Raw genomic sequence first — 24,270 nt, 5'->3', positions numbered from 1 at the left:
GTTTTCCATTCCCATTCCTTTTCAGCCTCAGTGAATGCAGCTTAGACAAAAGATCTCAACTTTCAACCAAAAGGCAATTCCTTCTGCACGGCACGGTGAGAGCTTTGGCCACAAGTGTGGCTCCTGGGCTCAGGGGCATTGCATGTAATGAGCATTAAGGGGTCTAAAACTGTTACTGCCTCGCTGGGAAATTCTTTCCTTTCCCTCTCCATTGCTGCAGGTACCCCAAAGCAGCAGCTGGCCATGGCTGTGTGGTGTCAGGTGGGAATGGTTTACCTGCAGCGATGGACTCAGGCCAGTTAGTTTAGAGCAGCCTGTGTGTGTTCACACAGACACAGGTTTGAGCATCACACTCATGGCACAGAGCAAAGCAAAGAGAAGCTGGGTCCAGCACCACGGTCCTGCCTCAAAGGCTGCTGGGGCTATTTCACCCACTACCTGTGGCACACGAGGGAAAGGAGACACCTGCAGCCACACAGAAGGGACAGGAGGCTCAGAATGGGAAGCACAGGCACATGAGGAGACCACTCTGCCCTTTCTGAGGGGGATCTGCGTGCTCCTCAGCCCTGCTTTCCCCCCTGTCTCTATAGTCCCCATCCAGTCCCTCTGCTGTTGTCCAGGAGTGGTTTTTTTAGGCCCAGTCTCTTTGGAAATGATGCAAAATGCCACCCCTCAGTGGTACAGCAAATCTCCATCCCCCAACTTTTGCCGTATTTCCATTGTGTGGCTCGTTGGTCCTTTCTGTCTTTATTTCGGGGAAGTGCCTACTCATGAGAAAGCTCTGGGCTATCTGATGTCAAAATGGATTTGTTTTTCATCTTGGTGGATTATTTCCCCGAATTCCCCTCCTCCCCCAGGGCTGCCCTAGCTTGCTGATGGCAGCATGGCCATGAGTTAGGTGCCTGGAGAAGGAGTGAGGCAGTCACAGTGTCGGCTGCGGGCACAGAAAGGCCGCCTGTGGCATTCGTGTCAGCCGTGATACTGGATATCATCAGAAAAACCATCAGCTTTTCTAATTTTCAGGACAGAGGAGATGGCTCTCAGCTTATAATTGGGTCATGCTTTAAAAAAAAAACCTGCATGACCTCATCAAAAGCAACAAGACATGTGCTCGTCCTCCACTTACATTCCTGTCCTGATCTCTCTCCCAGAGAAGCAATCCTTTTGGATGAGAGGTTGTTAATACAGATAGGATGTCTTTTACTTTCCCATCTACCTGCACTCAGGCAAGGCTCACTACAATTGCTTTTGAATGAAAACTCTTCTGTTACTACTTTTGCTAGGAAAGTGCCCATATTTCGGGAGGAAGGAGCACAATTCTAAACCTACCCTGGGAGGAAGCTTCAGTCTCTGTACCAACTTTGAAGCCATCTTGGTAGCAGGTCAAACCAGATGCTTGGAGGTAGAGCCAGCATGACATGCCAGCTCTGGAAGGTTTTTTTATCTTTGGGAGAGCTGGTTAATAGTACAGATTTTGGTTTAGTGATTTATCCCTATTTTCAGAGAGGAGTGTCCCCTCCTCTGTGAAACAGGAAGGGTTAATCTAAACACTGCTGCCTGTCTCCAGCATTCCCATTATCAGAACACTAATAATCCCTCCTGTGCAAGCAGACAGCAGGGTAGCACTGTAGCCTGGTCCCTATCACATCTGTCTTCTGGAGTAGCCATCCTCTTCATCCCTGGAATAAAATGAGGCAAGTAGTACAGGCATCTCCTCATCCTCGCATGGGCACAGGTACATTTTGGGTCGCTGGGATCAAATGGCTGCCAAGCTAGCTCATTGCTAGGTATATAACCCTGTGGTTGCAGTGGAGGATGGAGGAATAAAGGGGGCTTGGAGCAGGAGCTGCAGTGCTGAGTAGATGCAACCTGACGAGATTGTGAACAGGCCAACAACTTTCAGCTCATCCCAGCCCTCCTGCCTTGGCAGCCCAGACAGTGTTGGCGACTTTGGCTTGTCAGAGTGGATCTTGTAATATCTCTTAAGCTACGCCTGTCTCCTGAAAAAGGAGTAGACTAAAGGGATTTGCCTTTGCCCTCTTCAGGAGCAAAATAAAATAAACCAGCCAGGCCATTTACACTTCATTTCCCCTCCTTGCTTTGAAGACAAGAGGAACATTTCATGCACTGAGTTGTTCTGACCCACACAGCAATGTGAGCAGGACCATTGCTCGTGTTTCCCCAGTCCCTCTGATGTTTATTTAGGAAGACCATCCAAACACCCATGCATCAGCCCCATGGAGCAACCAGGACATTGCACGGAACAAGCCTCCAACTGCTGAGCAGCTCAAAGTCAAAAAGATTGAGGGTTTAGCTGTGGCACTGGGTTTCTCCAGGTTACCTGAAAGATTGGGGTTTGGATTAATTTTCTTCTGTCTTTTGAGAATGCTTCAGCAGTGGATGTCTAATTAGAATCCCTTCCACTTAGACTCTGTGATTACTCCTCCCTCATCCCTGTCACTAATGGGCAGGGGATGAACAAGCCTATTTTGTGATGTTCAGTTCTTCTAAACCTTATCTTCTCACTTGATTTTTACTGTCTTCTGAGCAACCAGAGAGTTAATATGCACTAGGGTGCTTTAAGAGGAGGAAGCACCATACATGCCCCTGACTTGGTCCATCTCATGGGGACTGGATGTTCACTTCTGATGGCTTCTCACTCTGCTGTTTTCCTCCACTCTTCTCATAGGCAGAGACAAACTGGGACCACAGGCAGCAGCTGGGATAACCCTCAAGCCCCAGTGACTCCACTGTCTTTTTCTCCATGCACCCACATCCTTTTCAGAGGCCTTCTGATGCTCCTTGAGCAACCAAATCTCCATCTATATTCTCCAGCATGACTTTGTGTCCAGGTATTGGGAGCAGAGAGTGAGATCTGACCCTGGCAGGACACAATCTATTCCTGGAGATGGGGACCCCGGAGCCAAATGTTTCCAGAAATCAGGGTGGACATTTTTATATGTATCCAGGATTCTCTCAAGTTATTCAGTAAATGTCACTGAGCTACAGAGACACTGATGGTCAGGCATACTCGGTATGATTCAGAGCTTGTCACAAGCACTTTGCACAGCTCTAGCTCTTGGGCTTTTGCGAGTGGTTTTGAAGCAGTCTGTTCCCCAAAAAACACTATGGAGGCAGAGAGCATGAATTATTATTTGTTTTCACTGTGTGGACAGTTGATCAGTGACAGATGTTTCTAATTGCATTAAGCAAGTGGAAATAATGAGAATTAGATAGCAGATTCTCCAGGAATTTACATTTAGATTGAGTTACAATTTGCTATTAAAAAAGCAAATTCAATGTAGATGCATTGGTTCTTCAGCAGGGATGGGAGACGATTATTTTTAATTATTATTTGATTACTTAAAAATGAGCTGCGTTACTGTACTTAAAAATATTTGACTCAAGGGGATGACTTAATATGTGTGCTTTATGTCTCCCGAAAAAGATATGGAGCAATGAAATGGTTCATCAACAAACATCTCCTCCACCTCCCCATTAACAGTCATATTGAAAGGCAAATGAAAAACTGAGGCTGCCACAACCCCACCTCGCAGTGTCTGTGCAAAATTTGGCCAATGTCGGGATGGCAGTGATTGGATCAGGCTCACCCAAACCGTCTGCATCCCTGACAAATTGAATTAAGTTGCACTGATGGAAGACAAGCTGCATCCCCCTCTGGACACCACGGTCTGCTGGGCTTGGCAGGAGCTTCAGGTTGATTATCTCTGTGCCCTGCATTGCGTGTAGCTGATGCAAAGTCAGCCAGGGCCGAGCAGAGGTGGGTGCCCAGGCTGGGGCAGGGTGGGGGTACGAGCAGGGCTTCGGCAAACAGGGAGCAGCAGCATCTGCTGCCTCCGAATGACACATATCTGACAGTTATCTCCCAGCCCATGCCAAGAGGAAATGAGCTGTGATTCGAACTGCTGGAGGTTTTCCTTTTGGGACGCTCTCATGGCCTTTTTTATTTTATTTTATCTCCTAGATTTCAAGTTCAGCTTCAGACACAGAGATGTGTGAGTCCCCTGTCAGCAGAGAAGGGATTTATGTGCAGTGCAGATTATTGTATGTCTCTGTTTAGCACAGAATCCAAGCTATAATATTTTTTTAGCCAACTAGCTGGCTCAGCTTTTTATTTAATTTTTTTTTTCCTTTTGCCTAATGAGAGCCTTATCCTGAACTCCTTGAAGTCAGAGTCTGTCTATCAGCTTCAGTAGGCTTTGGATCAGATTTCACATCAGTGATTCATTATTAATTACACATCTGGGACTCCCTTTTCAAAGAGTTCATTGTTAAATAAATTCACTTTTAGACATTACAGACTTGGCATTCTTGTGCATTTAATAAAAGTCTGGCAAGCCAGCAAAGAGCCATAGGCCAGCTTCTCTTCTGGTATTGATGGATGAATCTCCACTGAGCAGCAGTGGTTTACACTATAAGGATATAACATATCTCTTTGCTCTCATATAACCACTTTCTGTCTGAGACTAAGTCTGTGTTTGAGACTTTTGCCTTTTCTGGGATTTCTCCTCACTTTTTCATAACTACCAGCAAGAATTCCTTGGTGAATTCAGACATTGCAGAGTGAAACATATTTTCCATTGAGTTTCTTTTCTTTCCAAAGAGATACTAGCATCTTTTTCCCCAGACAAACTGTGGTCACATCTTCGGAGCTTCCTGGGAGAGCTGACAGGCAGGCAAATGTTTTCCTGATGCCTATGGCAAGTGGAATGGAAGACTGTCTTTCTAAAGACATAGGGTCTTTCCTCATAGTCCTCAACAGTTCAAGCCACTGAGACACTGAACTGACCAAGGAGCTGGTCTCTGTGCTTCCAGCAGCAGCAGCATCTGCCAGCAACGTGACTGATCTCTGGGCTGACCAAGCTTATGAGACTTTGGCTCTGCCACTGGGAACAGCCCCCTCTGATATCCCTGCTTGCACTGCTCCTGTAGGATCTGCTGCTGCCCATCTTTGACATTGTGTTTAATGAAAGCAGGAACAGATATGTTCTTTGGTCACTTCAATCGCACTTTGCAGTGAGGAGCTGTCTGGGTGAGACACAGAAGGAGATTCTCTGACGCTGCTAAGGGGATTCAGCTTTTCCTCAGAGAAGAGGAAGGGTTCCAGCATCCCTCGAGGGCAGGCAGTCACTATCCTGTCCAAAGTGGAAGTGTGGTCACCACTCAGCTGTGGTGGAGGACATCAGTCCCTGGGTCTGCTCAGAGAGGTGCTTGGGTTGGTGGCACTGGGGACGAGTCCTTATGCAAAGAGAGTGTGTTAGCTGCAGTGTAGGGTTTGGACTGACACTACACCAAACCACCTTCCAGTTCCTGGCAGTGCTGAGGAAACTTCTAGATATTCTGAGGGACAAAGAGCTGTGCTGCCCTTGGGTTATAGCTGATTTTGCATTTTGGTAGCGTATCTCAGACCCCATAACTGCAGCTGGCTCAGCCCATGTCTAGCAGCTCCCATGCCATTGCATGGCACACTCAGACATCACCCCATCCACGGGCCAAGAATTGCTTCTTTTCAGAAATCAGCTGCCTTTCTTTGCTTTCTACCCCTCCTGCTTAGAAAAATTTTCTCAATTCCCCATAAAGTCTCCAAGCTTCTCCTTTCATGGTTCATTACATCTATTGGCTAATTCTGCTATTGCCCGGTATATCACCCACATTTGTATGCATTTACATTTTCCAATTATTTTCTTAGTAGCTGTTTATCACTAACAGTATCCACCCTGCCTGAGTTCTCTCCTAATCACTCTGTCTTATTTCTTCTTTATTCTTTCATTGCACAGAAATGATGAGTGTTTTTTTTTTAATAAAAGACACTCACTATCTCATCCGGTCATTCATGTCACCCTCCTCCTTTTTAATAGGACTGGGTTTATTACCAGCACTTCTTTTTACAAATATCAGGGGAAATAAGCATCTCTTTTTCTCCCATTAATTCCTATGGTGAGCAAATATTATTTTGCTTTCTTTTCTTTCAAGCTGTGGCCAATTATCATTTCTCTCCATTGCCCCCTCCTTTATTTTGGGGCTTTACAGTGTGACAGTGGTGAGACAGGAGTCAGGAAATGAAGCCCACCATCCTTGACCCCTTCCCATTCACCTTCAAGGTGCCCACAAAGGCATTAAAACGGAGCTGTGAGGAGGTTGTGGTGAGCAGTAGAATCCATTTGGGCTACAGACTGTCCTGATGTGCACCAGGATGACCCATGTGCTCCAGCCACACCGAGTTTTAGCATTCCCTGTGTTGGTTCAACAGGTGTCACAGAAGAAATAACTGAACATCTAGGAGTGGAGACAGGACTCCACTGTGCCCAAGGTTTGTCCACTGCACCTTGCTCTGCTCCTTGGAGGTGTCCTGTCCCTGTCCTGCTGTTGATATGGGCAAGTGCTGGATGTGGTGGCTGCTGTGACTGACAGAGGGGACTGGACTACAGGATCCAGGCAGCCTCCTTGCTGTGTTCCAGAGTGTGCTGGACATGGAAACCTTTGCTTCTTAAGGACCCACACAGTCAGTTGGCTGGCTTCATATATAGGCTCTGAATGTACAGACGCAGTAGGGAAGACTGCAGACAGTGCTTAATATGAGTAGCTGAAGGCAGGGGAAGTTTCTGTCCTTCTGTAGATGCCAAGTTGTTGACTTTTTCCATTCCATGTGAAATAACCACTGTTTTATCACAAGCCTAATCCTGTGCTGTATTCCAAACCTTCTGCTGACTCAAGAAGCAGAGTCTCCCTTGGGGTGCTCACCCAGAGGGAGGGACTAAGTCTTACAGGGCAAGGTGTGTTAGACCCTGCCCCATGGCCCAGCAGAGTCAGAGGCTGGTCCCAGCCATCACTGTGGGGAACTTGGGGACCACACTGAGGCACGGGAGATTAGAGGCCAGACCAGCAGGGAGGACATAAGTGGGGTAGCACTGATTTCCTGTGCCTTGGCAGCTGGACCTACACAGTGCATCACACTTTTACTTGAATTCAAGGTCAAAGCAGTTTCCTTAGGTATCCCATTTCTTGCTTTCCCTGACCACTCAAGACCACTCAAGACCCCCAGCTTTGCCACCAGGCATTGAGCAACGTAACCTACATCTGGCAAACTAGGCTGAGCCTCTCTCTTCTGACCTTCCCAGGGGAAGAACTGTCTGTCTGATGTGTAGTATTTTCATAGCGTGCTTCATATTTGAGTGTGTTAAGCCAGAAGCTTCAAAACATTGTGGTATGTTCTTAATATAGCAGCTGCATATGTACAGATAATTAAACTGATGAGAGCATCCAGGAAGAGCAATATGTCTCAACTCCAAGCTCTTTAGGGGAGGGGAATCTAATATTGTTGTATGTATGGAGAACTTACTGGAGGAGTCAGCTCTCTTGACTGCATCCCTAAGTATAAGTATGGATAAAGATGAATACACAAAAGCCTCTGCACCTGTTATGCTTCTGCAGGCATTCACCTTTCCCAGTCTCAGCACATGAGGATGTAGCTCTTGTTAAGTTTAATTTGTTCCCCTGCACTCCACAAATGGTGTGTAGGATAAAACAGGATGATCTAATTCTGTGCATCAGACCTAGCACTATTTTTTATTTTATTTACTTTTATTAATGTTAGATTTGCTTAAATCACAATTCACAAGACGATCATGTAGATTTTGCACAAAGCTTTTTTTAAATAAATTATTCTAATGTGTTTAGAAAACTGTGCTACAAAAATAAGCATTCACTTAGCTTATTAAATATTTTCAGCGATGAAGAAGTGACTTTGAGCGAGGATAGAAATAAACATCCTTATTCGGGAGAGATTTTTTGAAAAGCAAACAGAACATAATAATGCAGCTAAGCTGGTACATCTTGGGAAATTATTTTTCCTTTTCCACATCAGCAATGAGAGATCAAGAGCATTTCCAAGCACCAATTTCTGTAGGCTGGATGAAGCGAGATGGACATTTCTACAGTTGATTTGAAACTGGATGAACTAGAGCGCTGCAGAGGTTTACAGTCGAAAAGATAAATGGATTGTGTGAGCTGTCCAATTTCATTACGTGCCCTAGCCAAACTCTTTCTTTAATGTTGGATAGAATTATGATCAAATATTTCAAAATAAAAATGCTGACCTCTGTATAAATTGTTGTTGACCTTGTCAAGGTGGGTCTAATACTTTACAAGAATACCAACAATCTCTCAGTGATATAAAACTTCAACAGATGCTACCAAATCAAAATATATATAGAAGGCAGCTGGTTATTCACACTGGCCGAGTGCTTATCAAACCCCATTGTCGGCTGAGTGTGAAATGGATTCCTGCCCGGAAAGCTGGCTCTGAAGCTCACTTCGTGTTCAAAGTTTGATTTGCCACATGTGATACAGTCAGATGATTTAAAACACAATTGACTTTCTTGCAGCAGTTGACTACCCTGAATCAAAATTCAGAAATACAGATCTCCAGAAACTGAAAGGCGAGTACATATGAAGACCCAAAATACTTTAAGCCAAACATTTACAATAGAGATTATCTGAATAAATTTGTCACGTTGGAAGCACTTTCTTAAAGTAGGCCATCTCACTTCCAACCCTGCTTGCTGCACAGAATGCAGAATGCCATTTCTGTGTCTCCTTTCCTTTGCATTAAGTCAAGGGTTAGAACCAAAGCCCTGTACACAAACCCTCTTAACTCCTCAGCATGTGCAATTTGCATCTTGAGCTGCTTCAGTTTGTATTAATTTAGCACCAATCTCCAGTTGGAGAGCTCCATCTAATCTGGCCTCTATATCCATCACTGCTGCATGTTATGTGCAAAGGAAGGTGAAAAATCCTCTGCAACTCCCAGTTCTGTGATAAAGCCATGAGCTATGCTTAGTCTCACTAATATCTTTGCTCACTTAAATTGATTACAGATAATGGCAGTGAAATCCATCTCTGTTGCAGGGGCATCATCCACAGGTTAAACACCTTTGTGTTGAAAAATGCAACATTTTTGACTCTTTGCAAGGATGAGGGAAAGAAGACAGTTGCCTGGCCACCCAGGCTTCTTTCAGACCACTTCTTTCAGGGCTGTAGGAGCATTGTATGCCATGGCCCTCCTCAGGTTACTGATGCTGTGAAGCACAGCTTCTTCTGTCTACTGTTTATATGAAACTAATGGTCTTCAACCAGGGCCAAGTCCTCCTGCGTGTGGGCATCTTCCTTCTGCTCCGCTGATCTATCATCCATTACTTTCTCATCTATATATACAAATCTCCTAGAGGTTTCACGCAGAAGGAGATGGGAATCTACCAAATAGATCATTAATGGGTTCAAGCCATTGAGAATAATTTGAAGGGCTAATGAATCAATGGTTTGAACCTATTAATGATCCATCTTAGCTAGGAATGGGTTTTCTTCTGCTCTAAGGAAATTGAATTTGCTTGAAAGTTGCTAGTTTGGGTCCACATAAGTGGGTATCTTTTTTTGTACAAGTCTTTCTAGGCTAGTGCCTCATAAGTTTTCTCTAAATTCCCTGAAAATTAAAAACAAACAAACAAACAAAAAACAACAAAAACAAAAACAAAAACAAACAGTCAAAACTGTCAAATTTGGGATGTATTTTCATTAAAACTATTTTAATCCATGGAATGCAGCTCCTGACAATACTATAAAACTTCTTATGGAGTTCAGAGTAGCCTCCTGAAAACACAGTATTTTGTGGAGTAAACATATAGTGAAGCAAGCAGCCAGCCAGGCTTTGTCTTCAGGAGTGCCTTGTTAAGGGACAAACCAGATCTGATGTTGTGTTAGGTTTTGGGCGAAACACAAAGAAAAATAACAGAGAGAGGATCTGCTTCCTCCAATCACCCAAAACCAAATCTAGAAAGTTTAAATAAAGAATAATAAAAAGCTGCATGCACAAATTGACTCGGGGCAACTTTTTGACTTGCTTCAGCGATGTTTTCATGGCTGATTAGATGAGCCGGCGGTGGCCTTGGCAGTGCTACAAAAGCAATTTTTACATCAGTCAGCATGAGGTATTCCACACTTTCCATCAGATTCCTCCAAAAAAGATGCCTGCCTGCCCTTGCCATCTGGGTTTGCTTCTGTGGTTGGCCAGATCTTCTCAGTCAGTTCATGCTCCTGGCCACAATTCAGTTGGAAAGAACTCAAGGGTGGCTTGAGTCCTCTTATGAGGTTACTCTGTATGATCTCCTTTACCACCCAGAAAGATAACCCATGGGAGGAATGTCAGGATTTTTACCCTTGCCTCTGGAAATCCTCTCCAGAAGGGACTCTGTGCAGCACTGTGGCATGCAGGAGGTACACTGGGAGACAGCGGACCTGGCACAGATGCTCCATGTGCTGGATGTGCATCCAGCCAGCACATCCAGACTGCACAGCACAGAGATGCAGACTCTTGGGGGATCCCAGGAAGAAAGAGTTTACTGTGTGCTGCTCTTGCTGGCACCCCATGTAGTCAGGGCAGACTAGGACATCAGTTTGAATGCCAGGCACAGCATCCTTGCCCTCTCCTCAACACTGCAGGAGACAGAGAGGCAGACTCTCCTGGGGGATCTAGTGCTCTAAGCCACCAAATCTGCTTGTGCTTCAGGTCTATGGACAAAAAAATACATGATCAGAACCAAGGCCATCACCAAAACTCAGCTCATCCTTCTCCCATGCTCAGCACATCAGCGGGCTCTTTCAGCTGTGGGGACATCAGCTGCTCCCTGCAGAGACAGAGAAGAGATGGAGCAAGCAGAGGACTAAGGGAGGGAAGAGGGAAATGCTGAGGCTTTTGTCATTCATGAGAGAAAGGCCTGAGCATGGAGCAGATTTGCTGTCCCAGTACCAGTGGCAGCTGGCTGGTCTCTTCAGATGCAGTCACCTGAAAATTCTGTTGGAGTCACGGGATGATACAGATGACAACAGAGAGGCACGGGGTCATTGGGCATCATCTGAATGGGGAAGGAGTGCAGCTGCCTCTGTGTCAGGCAAGAAGGGGAGGAGGATGCTGGAGACCCAAAAGTGTCTTTTTCATCCCACCAACCGCTTCCCATTTTGGCTTTGACATAAATTGGCCATGCAGGCTTGGCTGGCTCATGCTCTCTGCTTTCTCTGACTGCAAAATTTTTTAAGCAGATTCACATTGCTAATATGTAGGGGAATTAGAGAGTGTCAGCAATGGCTTCTGACTTAAGATATGGAGTGTCAGGTATAAGCTGAACACAGAAATGCAGCTATCTGTGAATATTTCTGAGGCAACTCGTCAGTAGGGTGTTTCTAATCCTTTTACACAGCAGATTCTTATAAAAACTTGGGATTTTTTTTTTTTTGTTTCTTTCTCTCTGACCCTAATAAATCTTAATTCCCACAACTTGCGGGTGTTGACTTTCCAAGAAAAACATCAGTGGCACTCTGTCACCACCCTCCACGTCCCCGAGGCGGCTGCTGGAGGCAAGTTGTCTCATTTTCTTATGTAAATGGAGAAAAAAGATTTTTAGAGCCCACCACTGACTCTGGGAAGGAGGTGCTGCCTGTGCCAGCACGAGCAATGCTCCCACTGCTGGTTCCCAACACTGATCGAGTTCAGCTGTTCCGTGACAGAAAATAAGGCGCTCCCTCTCCAGGCATTTTGCATTCCGATTAATAATTTTTCACCCTACTACATCCCAGCCTGCTTTGATTATGTGGACTCCATATATTGACACAGTAAGGCAGAGTTGAGGAGTGGACCTATCCCACAAGAGGAATTGCAACCCCTAAACCCCCAAGCCTTCAGCCTGAGTGGTTTTGTTCAGTGTTGTTACGCTGTATTTGGATGAGGCGATGTCTGAAAGGGCCATTATTTAGTATTTACATGGCATTACACGGAGCAACTTCAGATTTTTCTTTTCTTTGGAGTGCGTGAAATGGGTTAAACAATGGGATGACAGAGCTGTTGGCAGAGCCAATTTGACAAGAGGTGAATTGCACATGAGTGACGGTTCGATGGCCCCTGGATGAGAGAATTCCACGTTTCATGCACAAGGAAGCAGGGGCAGGAAGGAGTTACAGTCCATGACTATCATGGGGCAATCCACTGCCTAACACGTAGGGGTAAGAGCGTGCTGCTGGCTTTCAGCAGATAAGGCTGCTGGCCACTGAGTAACAATGGGATTACAAAGGGTCTGTACTGGCACCTCTACTGCCCTTATCACCGTGGTGTTGGAGGATAGGGTTGTGGCTGGTTTTAGTACATGATCTAATTCATTGGGGGCACCTGGAGTTTGCCCCATTATCAAGTGCTAATAGTCAGTGGAGGGGAAGGATTGTGCATGAATCACCATTTTGCACTTTTATTTCCTCCTGATTACACTGCCCAAGGCTGGAGACAAGCGAGGGCTGCTGCTGGCTGATGAAGAAACGTTGTACCCTGTCTGGCAGGGCACGGCCAAGGGATGAATCGCTCTTCATTTGTGCAAACCATTCCTTTTCTACCTCACCTCTCCTGCTGATGGACTGGCCACACTGCCCACATCCCCCAGCCTACATTGCAACTCAAGCCACCAAAGAGACATTTTTCAAACATACAGCCTTTGAATGTTGAGCCAAATTTGACCAAATCAGTGAGACTCAAGAGACTGGTTTGAACCACACTCACTTCACAGTCTGTCCTGCATAACCCAAACCTCCTCAGGCAATCCCTGGACAGCACCTGCTGTGTCTGTGCTCATAAATAAGGTAGGTTGGTGCTTGCTGGCTGGGCTGAAAGCCATGTGGCACAGCCCGGCTTGTGTTCTTAGGAATAAACTCCCTCTTTCCAGTGTGACCAACCTTGGGACTGGGGCTGGTCTGGGCTACGCCCTGGTGGCTTTGACTTGGATGGCACCAACAGGCCAGCCTGCACCAGCACGTGCTCACAGCTAAATACCAGTGGTTTGATCCTGGATCCTGTGCCTGACCACAGCTGGGTTGCAGCACAAACTCAGAGCAGGCCCAGCACCAGTCCTGCAGACAGTCTTTAGCATTGCAGCACTTGGCGTGGCCACGTCTCACCTTTGTATTCTCGTGATTTATCTCCCTGTAAGTCCCTCCAGCAAGCAGGCAGTGGATGGTAGCGGTCTTTTTACCCTGAGGAAATGAGGCACCACTCAGTGTGAGCCGGGTACCTGTGGTTCCCACAGCTCGACGTGTGTCCGTGCTGGATGGATGCGGGTGGCACGCGCCTCTCCATATGTTGAAACTATGCATTTCCCAGAAACCTTCTGCCACAGAGAATTAGGGAAAAGCTATGACATGGGGGAGGGCGAATAGATGGGCTTGTTTGACAGTTAATAAAACAATGAAATATACTTTGTGTGTGCCTGAGCTTCTAGGGACGTACCAGCAGCTGCTAATACCATGTCATCTGTTTTTTATTCATGGCACTGCTGGACTGTGGATAGATAATCTCTCTCTATAACTCACTCATTTCTAAGCTTAATGAGAAGCTGTCACAGAGAAACATGCTTCTCTGCCAAAAGTGGGCAGTCTGTCTTTCCACTGGGGAAACACATGATTCCAGAGTTCCTCGGGCTGCTCAAATCCCAGTAATGTTGTCTTTTAATTATATTGAATATATAATACTAGAATCCTTGTGTTTCTGCTGTATTTTGCAGTATGACTGGCAGAAAAAGTCCATTCTGTCTCTGTCAGACAGACAGGTGCTCAATCCCTCTGATCATCTTCATGGCCTTCCTCTGGACCTGCTCCAACAGGTCCATGTCTTTTGTGTACTGAGGGCTCCAGAGCTGGATGCAGTACTTCAGGTGAGGTCTCACCAGAGCAGAGTAGAGGGGCAGAATCACCTCCCTTGACCTGCTGGCCATGATTCTTATGATGCAGCCCAGCTTTTTTGGTTGGCTTTCTGGGCTGCAAGTGCACACTGTTGAATCATGCCCAGCATTTCATCCACAGGTATCCACAAGTCCTTATCCACCAAGCTGCTTTCAATCCCCTCATTCCCCAGCCAGTATTGATACCAGGGGTTTCCCTTACCCAGGTGTAGGATCTTGCACTTGACCCTGTCGAACCTCCTGAGATTCCCATGGGCCCACATCTCAAGCTTATCCAGGTCCCTCTGGGTGGCATCCCTTCCATCCGGTGTGTCAGCTGTACCACTCAGCTTGTTGTCAAGCTTCCCCCAGGCTTTAAAAGATTCTCCTCAGAAGCTCTCTTCCTCTTCCTCCCATCCTGTGGCCAAAACATAACGTATCAGTATCATCACTAAACCTGTGTGATGATGACTGTGGCTGGTGTCAGGAGGCACCAAAATGGGTTTTGCATGTCACCTTGTGTAGCAAATCCTTGCTCTGCATCACCTGCATCTCACTTCCTCCTTTTCCTCTCCTCAGCACCCAGAATGTCTCCCATGAGCAGATCCCAGCTGCTTCCACAGTGGGTACATCAGCCCATGTTAGTGGGCTCATGCTAATAAGAACTCATCCAATAAATGCATCAAAGAGCTGTGAAACTCAGGGGTTTTTGACATTGAATCGGTCGGTATGAATCACCCCTCATGCACCCTCCCCTTTCCAAGGCACTCTCAGGCTTGTCCTTCTCCTCCCTGCTTGCCTTCAGTGCCTGCTGTGCTCTGTTGTTATTCAGGGAAGTTGCCATCACTGTCTAATTGGGAAGAGACACCTACACTGAGTAGACCTTTATATAGTGTCTTTGTGCTTCTAGAAATGACTGGAGTGCAGGGAAGAGAGACTCATCCCCTGTGGTTAATTTGCCAGTGCTGTGAGTGCTCCTTAAAATAGAGCCAAGGAGATACAGACAGAGCTTGGGCATTGTGTGCAATGAAGTTTTCTTGGTGTGGTTCTCTCTAGCACAGGTTGTGCCTTGCAATTCTAGGGTGTGGAGGGGCCCCTTTAAGCTATGGGGAAATGCAGGGGGACATGCCTGGGAGAATCAGCTAGTTGTGGTCCCATATGGACCTTCTTGCACTGCCTTTGGTGCCTTTTCATAATCTTTCTTGGTGGCAAGTTCTAGTTACAGAGCTGCTACTGAGGCTCAGCTCTTCCCCTGCCACCTCCTGACACCACTAATAAAGCTCTCTCTTTCTTCTAAGACATTATTTGAACAAACTTAAGCTGTTTTGGGGGGAGGGAGGGAATGAGTTCACTGCTTCAAGCCTGCAGGATCTGGGGTTGCAGAGGGTCCTGGCCATGTGCTCACTGTGCTCTTTGCTGCTGAGGCTTTGTGGGTCCAGGACATTAGGCAGCATTTCAGACAAACCTCTCAGGCATGGCCCAGGCAGCAGGGAAGGGTGTCTGTGTGGTTCTGCTAATAAGGAGGCAGCCCCTAATGAGTCCACCTCTGCTGTCCTGCCTCTCCAAGAGGGAAGGGAGAAACCTCAGTGTGTCCCCAAGTCAGAGTTGATCTCACAAAAGAGTTGCCCCACTCACAGAGGATCAGGAATCCACTGGACAATGCCTTGGTGCCATCGTGCCTAGTGAGTGGATCTAGTGACCTGTTGCTGAGGTATTAATTTTTGGGGAAGGTGCCGTGTTTCCAAGTCCAGAACGTTCAATTTGCAAAGTGTACTCATTCCAGGCTGGAGTAGGAACTGGGGAGTACAGGTAGGGACCCAGAGCTATGAAAGCACTTGGCTCACTGCCATGCAAGGAAACCTCCTGGACAGGGTTTGGCTAATAAATGGCTGGTGTTTGTGCCAGAGACTCCACTATACAGCTCAGCAGGAGCAGGCTCTTCTCCCCCAGGGCCACAGCTCCGGTGTGCTGGGACGACAACCAGGTCCCTGCTGTTTTCTCTAGTAACAATAACAGTTGATTTACAGTGCACTGTTCTTCACCGGCCTTTCTCCAAAGAGGGTCCTGTAGTGGGAGGAAGCAGCAGGGGATTCTCTGATTGAATAATGCTGCTCTGACAACCCACCCCACAAGCAAGCACACTCAGCTCTTGCCGCTCCAGCTGAAGGATTTCTGCTGGTGTTCCCCATCCCAAGCTCAGGCCATCCAGCTGCAGCTCTGACATGTTCCACAGGCTGCATTTTGTGCATGGTTACATGGAGGATTCCAGGAAGGTATGGGTAGGAAGGGGATGAAGAGCAGCAGATGCAGAACGGTCACCACAGCTGCCTGGGCAGCTCACAGGGCATCACAGTCCAGCTCTGCATCACTGAGGACACAGTTCAGTTTCTAGGCTGAATGCCACCTGTTACTCTAATTTATTCCTCTGGGATGCACAAGCCGTCTTGCTGACTGTCCAGTTGTACTGAATGCAGAATGTCCTGGGCCCACTTTCTATTGATTCCCCTGCTCTCAGAGACCAGGTCCCCATCTTCTTCAGCATGTCTCTGACGGAAGTTTTATTAATGCAAAACGAATATCCCTCTGGAAAATGAAGTCCAGAAATTAATAATGAATTAAAACAACTTGCCACAGGCATTGCTAATGAGCTCTTTGTCTGCGCAGCTCACATGAAAGGAGGTCATTGCTCAGCCGTTCCCATCGCGAATGGCAAGAAGATTAACCGTTAACATCGAGCACGAGGGGCTCTCCTGGGACATCGGGACAGGCTGCGGCTCAGCTTGTGCCTGGCTGGGTTTTCCTGCCTTATCCCTGCTGTGCAAGTTTGTCTTGAGGAGTATTTACTACCTGGAGAAGACGCCTTCCTTCTCTCTCCTCCAAAGGACTCAGGTTGCCTGTCTGTGCTGGGAGGACACGGGAGTCATCCCAAGGGAAAGGACAATAACCTTGCAGAGCTTAAGGGTAGAGAGGAAAGTAATCTTGAGGGGGACTAGCAAGGCTTAACTTCACTGCTTCATAAGCCTCTTCAGGGACTCTGGCCCAGTAACTAACTTGGCACTGCTCCAGTGCCGGGTCTGCATCTATTGTTCTTTCCCCTAATCTGGCAAGGCAAGGGGTTATCCTGCCTTATCTGCTACCACAGGCTTTGGAGGAGGCCCCACAGCAAGGGCACTGGAGATCCTGCCTCTGCCAAGCCCCAGGGGCAGGAGTGGGGCTGTGCTGGGTGAGGAGCATCCACTACTGGGCAGTAGAGAAGGGAAAGCTGTCACAGCAAGCTGACCATCTCTCCATGGCTTTTTCATCATCCAGGTCTCACTCAGCAAAAATGAGGAAGCACCATGTTGCATTTACCCATCTTGTCTGAGAAGGGTGGCTGAAGGCGAGTACCTTTGGGTGCTGCTCCCCACTGGATAGCTGGGGCTGGATGCAGTATTTTGTGAGGTGAGGGATGCTGGACATCACTTCTCCATGAGGTGGCTGAACAGCAGAAGGGGATTTTACCCTTTGACAGTGTCCCCTGTGGCACTCCTGGCTGGCTGGACCAGAGGGACCCATCACTCCCCCCTGTTCATGGGAAGCCTGTTACACATCAGCTTTTTATTGCTCTGTTCTGCTTTCTTGTGAAATATGAAAGCTCAGCTTATTCCTTCCAAGTGCTTAAGCTATTATATTAGAGTCATGCTGTTTAACCACCCTTCTCCACCCCTGCCCTCTCAGGTGGGACACTGATGGCTCACTCCCTCGCTTGGCAGCACAATTGCTTGTTTGTCAAATAACTGAGTCACCCCAGAGCACTGGGTGCCAGGCAGTGACAGCCACGCAGCTCTGAGCCTGCAATGCACTCGGACATGGGCATGGCTGGATTCACCTCCACCAACCACCCCCACCTTGGCCACGGAGGAGTCAGACCTGCCATATATTCCTACCTATCCTCTTGTGGTACTGCTGGATTGGAAAGAAATCCCTTTCTGGTGCAGAGAGAATGCAGCCCAATCAGGAGAGAAAGTAGCAGGGAGACTTGAGCAGGAGCAAGGGAAAAGCACAGCTTCAAACTACACATTGACAGGCTCAAACCTCTCTTCCTCTCTCCCCTTTAAAACTTTTTGCATGCTTGTCTGTTGTTAAGCTGAAAACTCACCCAACACCCCACAGTAACCTGCCACCTGCACTGAGCCTGTGTATCTCTGAATCCACCTGGCAGTCTTACCATCCTCTTTGTCACAGTATTTTTGTGTATTGTATGTCAAACTGTAGTTTGTTCTTCAAATGCTCTGGCAAAGAGAGGTTCTTCTTAAAGGAGAAAGGAATACTGCAAATGTCCCTCTCACCCAGCACAATGCCAGGAGAGAAGTACCTGAGGAGTCTCCAGAAAGTCTGGTGTAGCTGGTGTGCTCTTTGCTTGGGTCCCTGAAGGGACTTAAGGGGACAGGGGATCTGACCATGACCTCATGCCTGGTCTGCTCATCTCTGAGCACTGTTTGGGAGCTGATTCAGGAGTGAAAATCAATGCAGCCAGCAGCAAAGTCATAGCACAGACTCCAACAGCTGTGTCTGAGAAGTCTGACTTGGGAATTCGAATGAAGCTGGTTGCATCCCACCTATTTGTTACCTGCCAGCATGTTCCTCCTACACAGCATCTTTTTTTTGTATTCAGAGGCTTCTTTAAGCCAATGCTGCATTTAGGCAGCTATTGGTTCTTTCTTTGATGGAATGACCTAGAGACCCCCTGTGCAGTGGGTGCCCCAAAGGGGCAGTTCAGACGTTGCTGTAACTAAACCAGAGCAGAGAGAAGGGTGTATAGATGCCAGGGAAGTATACAGGCAAAGTCTCAGCTATGTCAAATACTAAAATAGTGCTGGGTTTAGGGACCTTTTCAGAGGTTGAGAGTCTTATGAATCTGTTTGGGTGTTAAAGTACAAATCAGGGTTTTTTCAACAGAAGCTGTGTTTGTGTTTGCAGGACAGGGCAGTTGATTAGGACAGCAGGGTTATCAGGTCCCCGACACCCCTTTTCTGCACAGCATCATCATTTCACCTCCATTTAACAACAGGTTCGTGTCTGGGGTAACTGACTCAGCTGCCTGACAGACTGGTTGGGTCAGTCAAGCCTGCAGACAGTTTTATTTTCACTGAGGCTTGCAGCACAGAGATTTGTAGACCAAATCCTTATAAGCAGTCACGCCGCTGGGATCTCTAACCCCAGCTGTGCCAGTGCTGCTGTAACGATTGCAGCTCTGGGATCTGGGGCTATTGCAGGCTGCAGCCACCTGGATCCTTTGAACCCCTGTTTCCTACCAGTGACAGTCAGGACAAGAGCTGTGTTATGGCCAAGGCTTCAGAAGTCTGGTCAGAAACACAGGAGCTCAGCTGAGCAGGGGAAAAGTCATAGAGGCAGAAGGACACATTGGAGTTAAAAGACAAATAAGATTTTGCAGAAAAGGTAGTAATGCACCATCCTCTGATTCTCTGAGCTTGGTTTTTATGCTCTTACAAATGGTATTTTGAACATGTGTGCTACTTGCCTTTCTTTCCAAGTGCCTAAATTTGAGGATGTATCCTTATCTCTATATGACAAGCAATAGTGAATGGGAAACTATTTTGTTCTGTCATTTACTACTCATTTGGTCCTGTCACATCCTATCTGTTGGCACTATGTATTTTGTTAGTGTTATGAGCATATATCCATGCTGTGTGTGAGAGAGTGGGTGTCTGAAATGTGTTTGCAAAGGTCCTTGATAAAAAGCTTTAACAACTAAAATTATCAAGAGAGGCAGGAGGGATCTGGTCCTGGTAGATCCCAGCACTGGCAGGGAGCAGGTCATCTGTCTACAGGGACATTAAGCGCTGAATAGGTCAGAATTGCCAGGTTTTTATTATTTACCTGGGAGGAAAACTACTGCTCATTTCAAGAGGCTAATGTTCCTTGCAGATTTAGCTTGAACACCAGAGAGAACATAAAAGCAACAGCTGTGGAGTGTCTTCAAGGATAGTGTTTTCCTCCAGAAGCCCGGTGCAGTTCTATCCAAGTGCTCCTCATTAATCACTTTCTTTCATTCTTGTTTTCCAGCCAAAGCTTTTGGCCAAGGAGTTGCTTGACTTGGTGGCATCTCATTTCAACCTGAAGGAGAAGGAGTACTTTGGAATTGCATTCACAGATGAAACGTAAGTGTGAAAAGTTGAAGACCTAAGAGGCAACTCTTAGATCACAGAAAATCTTGTTGGGTTTGCCCTAAGCAAAACAACCAGCGTAGAAACGCTGTGCACCCCAAGGTCCTAGACCAAGGTCTAGGAAGGCATGGACCTCACATCAGAGTCTGTCCTATGCTTCCCCTTCCTCAGGGGGCTTGAGGCCTCTCATGGCAAGTTAAGCATAGCTGGGAGTGAACAGAGGTGGTAACAGTCCCTTCCTAACCCCACGTTCAAAGAGTTGAAATCATTTGCCATTGTTAAAAGGTCTTATGGATCTAAGGTCCACTCACCAGTTCAAAATTATTACCACATTGACAGAACTGTTCAATCAAAGTGTTAATCAGTTTATTCACTCAAGCAGGCTTAAAAGTGATGCTATATTATTTCAAGGAAAGGGGAAAAAAAAAATCAACCTCACAACATTAATCTACTGTTTCTGATGTTTTAGATCCCAGATTGGAGTTTCTTAAAAAGAAAGAAGTAAGTGTGGGAAAGGAAGGGATTGCCAAATTTAGCATGAATTAAAAGCATTTTTAAATATAAAATTTCCATCATGGAAAGGATTTGACCTCACCAGGAATCATACAACAGCCTTACGGCTGAACTAAACCAAAGGATGGGACACTGACGCTGCTGTCACCTCAATGCTGGTTGTTTGCCTAGAACCTCAGCTCCCAGAATCCTCAAATTACCACAAAATTTGAGGGTTTGTCTCAAGGCAGGCTATATCTACCCCCTGATTAAACAGCAAGAATAAAATTAGCAGTGGAGAAACATTAAGGTCTGCCAAAGTCTATGATTAGTCCTAGGCTGTGACCCCTCAGTGCTACTGCACAATCCCTGCTACATTTTTCCAGCTGTCTGTTTTCTCTCAGGAGTTACACTGTCCTTGGCATATGGACTATGTCTGTTTGCACACCCACCATACTCGGTTTGCCATAGGTTTTCTCTTTGCATATGAATCAGGAAGAGGCTTCCCACACCTGTCTCATTTAAAAAACCCAAGATTTTCAAGCCAATGCTGTGTCCCCAGAACAGCTGAGTCAGCAGTATTGCTGTCGTGAGCCAGTTCCGCTTCCCTGCTGAAGTAGCAGGGAAATGTAAATCATCTGCTGGAATAACAATTGAGGATCGGGTAATCAGAGGCTGCTGGATAATTGCACAAGCATATCCTCATTCATCTCTGCAGAGATCACCCCTCTAAAGTCAATTCCTTTGGCAAGTGCCTGCCTTGGACAGCCTGAGGCCATCTCAGGACACAGCTCCCAGGATGCAGGAACACTCAGCATCAGGCACGTGCAGACACAGAACCCAAATCCCAGAATCCATCCCAGATCACTGATGTGAGCAGCTCAGCCCTGTAGGAGATTTCCAACCCAACACCAATTAATGAGACTGATCCTCCAAGGAGGAACAGCAGGAGGCATTGGCCATTTTTACAGCAGGAGGAGGAAATTGCTCTTACAATGGTCTTATTTCATGTTGGAGAGAGCAAGTTACTCAGTGGGTGCTGCCTGAGAGGTGCAGGAAAACAACCCAGAGAAGCCAAAGCACACTAGGAGGTGAAAATGTTCTCTTAAGAGTCCTAACAGCACAGGTGAGAAGTGAGACACAGGTCAGACTGTAACCAGAGCAGCTGAGCAAGTCCCAGCTCTCAGCTGAGCTGTGAGGGCACAGGGCTCCCCTGGGAGTGCAAGGGAAGCTAATGAGGAGGTGTCAGCAATTAGAGAGAGCCCAGTCTCCCCTGGGGCCTACAGGTTTAACTCCAAATGGTGTGAGTGAGGATCTGAGTTGGCAATGGGAGGAAGTGCGAGCAGCTGATAGAGGTTGTTGAGGCAGAGCTCGAAGATACACAGTGGATGCAGATGGATATGCTCTGTCCTGGCAGGATTTCAAAGGGTTAGGTGATGGCATCCACTCTCCTGGTCACCTTCAGACCTGTAGTCAAGGTGAAGCAGGATGCATTTTAGGAAATCCTCATCCAGCCTACATGAAAGTTTTGGGGACACCCTCATTAAATCAAGGAAACGCAATCCAGAAACAAGCCAGTAAGTCCAAGCTGATCTGAACCTGATCTGCAGGTTCAACCAAGCTGCTCTGCAGCCCTTCTTGCATCCCACCGTGACTGACATTTGCACTGAAGCTTTTTCAGTGCTGTGAATATAACCTTGACAAAAGTATTTCTTCTTCAGTTGTAAAACCCTTTGAATAGAATTGTCACAAACAGCAATTGTTTTCTTTGACTGAACATAGACAAAAGAATATACCTGAGGCCTTGGACAGGGTCTTGGAAATGGATGTTCCATGTCAACTTGAGAGAATAAACTGGGCTGTCTGCACCACAGACCTTAACCTGCAATGTGAAATGGAAATATAAAAAAATCCCCTTTCTCAAAAAAGTAGTAAAAACAGTCTCCTAATTTGTATTTGCAGGGCACCTAATGCAGCCCTTTAGCTGATACAGACCAGGCATGTGAAAAGAAACTCTTTAATTCTATGACACAGACCCTCAGGGACTTCCTTCTCTTCACTCTCCACTGAGTTTCCGTGTGCCTTACTTGAAGGGAACTTATAACCAGATAAAACAGAACAAGCCTGGTTCATAAATGTAGTCTGGGGTTGGCTAAATCGCAAGTTTAGAAAGAAGAAAAGCCACTAAAGTATTAAATCAATTCTTCTATTTAAGAGTAAAAGCTCTATGAGAGTAATTTATTTAGAAATTATTTGGACTGGGGATTTCCATTCATTAGTTCTGCTCTATCATGACAACCTTAGAAGAAAATCAATAGGAACAACCTTTGCGTTGGCAACTTAATAGTTTCTTGTGATAATATAGGGCCATTACTGCATTCAGCGTGACTAAAATTAGATTGTCAGACTATTATGGAGGGGGGAATAACGCCTTCTATTTTAATGATCATAGAACGCTTTATGGTGAGCCATTAACTGCGGGAGAGCACAGGTCAAAAGGATGTCCCTGTACAGCACGTGGGGCCAAGCTTCACAGGAAGCCAGAAGAGCAATATGCTGGTTGATTAAAACTGAAAAAGAATGGGGAAAGGGCTATTTTTTTTTTTTTTAGTTCAGCTGGTTATGAATCTCCACTAAGTGCCCTTTCCCTTGGCATCAGCTCCTCCAGCATTCACTGAGAGCAAGTGCTCAGGATTACCCTTCTGTTCACTGCAGACTGTCCGTCTGGGCCATGGGCAGATTTTCCACATCCTTTACTTGTCCTTAGATGCGAGTCACCTGCTCCATGGAGAGTTACCAGTTTTTGCATCCCACAGCTCCGTGGGTCCAACCAAAAGCTGACTCAAACCCTTTTGCTCCCTCACCAGAGAAGAACCTGCAGAACTGCTTCTTCACCTGATTAATACATATGATAAAAACTGCAAGGCACTGAGAGCCCCAATATTTGTTTTACATGTGTCTAGAGATTGTATTGATGTGATAGAGAATGCCCTTGAGCAGCACAGGACCCTATGGCCAAAGGGATGGCAAAGGGACAGCAGGGTACCATCCTTCCCTGGAATACTCTCTCATCCCTGGGAACTGGGGGGAAGCCTATTTCCACCCTCCGGCCACGTGGCAGAGCCAAAATGAGGGAGCAGGTGTCTCACATCCTGGTTGAACAGCTGGTCCACTGGAGGGTGCAGCATTCAGAGTAGCGTCCTGCTCTGGCGCTGGACCAGTTCCTTTATCACCAAGTCCACTCTTTTCCAAAATCTGTATAGTTAAATTCATATAGCTCCTTGAGTTTCTCGGCCACTTCAAAAGTATTTCTTAACTGAAAAAATCTGTGAGCTTAAAGGGTTTTTTGTTTCTGTCACGATTGATGAAACCATAAAATAGTTTATGTGGTTCCTATTATGTGAATTGATATTTCTCAGTGTCTACTCAATTCAACATGAGTTTGACACTGAAGGGGTGTGAGTTGGTTTATTGGTCCAAATACCTTTATGACACAAATCAATGTGGATCCACTTTGCAGAAAACTGGACACTAACCAGTAAAACTGCATAAACAGAACCACCTGGAGGCAAAGTACTCACTGATGTACCACACTTTACTGATAAAAGAAAACAGAATTACTGCACACAATTGACAATATGGACCCTGAGCACCAAAATCCATACTCAGTCTGTAAACTAAATGGACCCACTTTCTTCTCCTAAAAGCAATTATGTGGTTGTAGTTGACACATCAGTTTAACTGCCAACATGACTACCGCTCAACAGATAAAAATGATCTGACTTCCAATGTTTGACCTCCCTATAGGTCCCCCAAAACTGTTTACACCATTATTTGTGAATACA

At 46.3% G+C, this 24,270-nt stretch overlaps 1 protein-coding gene across 1 annotated transcript in view; it reads left to right on the top strand.

The window, feature by feature from the left end:
• Window positions 1-24,270, top strand: part of LOC114069247 (FERM domain-containing protein 4B-like) — a gene marked incomplete at its 3' end in the record, with an annotated part of 89,590 nt that overhangs the window by 61,209 nt on the left and 4,111 nt on the right. Inside the window, exon 3 of the mRNA XM_027905902.1 lies at window positions 19,833-19,927. Within this exon, the coding sequence (XP_027761703.1) occupies window positions 19,833-19,927 (95 nt within the window). The remainder of the gene's footprint in view (window positions 1-19,832; window positions 19,928-24,270) is intronic.

Source organism: Empidonax traillii, unplaced genomic scaffold, assembly GCF_003031625.1.
Source record: "Empidonax traillii isolate 1590-97213 ecotype Southwest subspecies unplaced genomic scaffold, ASM303162v1 scaffold1219:size299213, whole genome shotgun sequence".
In the NCBI taxonomy this organism is placed as follows: Eukaryota; Metazoa; Chordata; class Aves; order Passeriformes; family Tyrannidae; genus Empidonax; species Empidonax traillii.
Note: the sequence above shows the minus strand (reverse complement) of the source record. Positions and strands in the feature narration are given on the sequence as shown.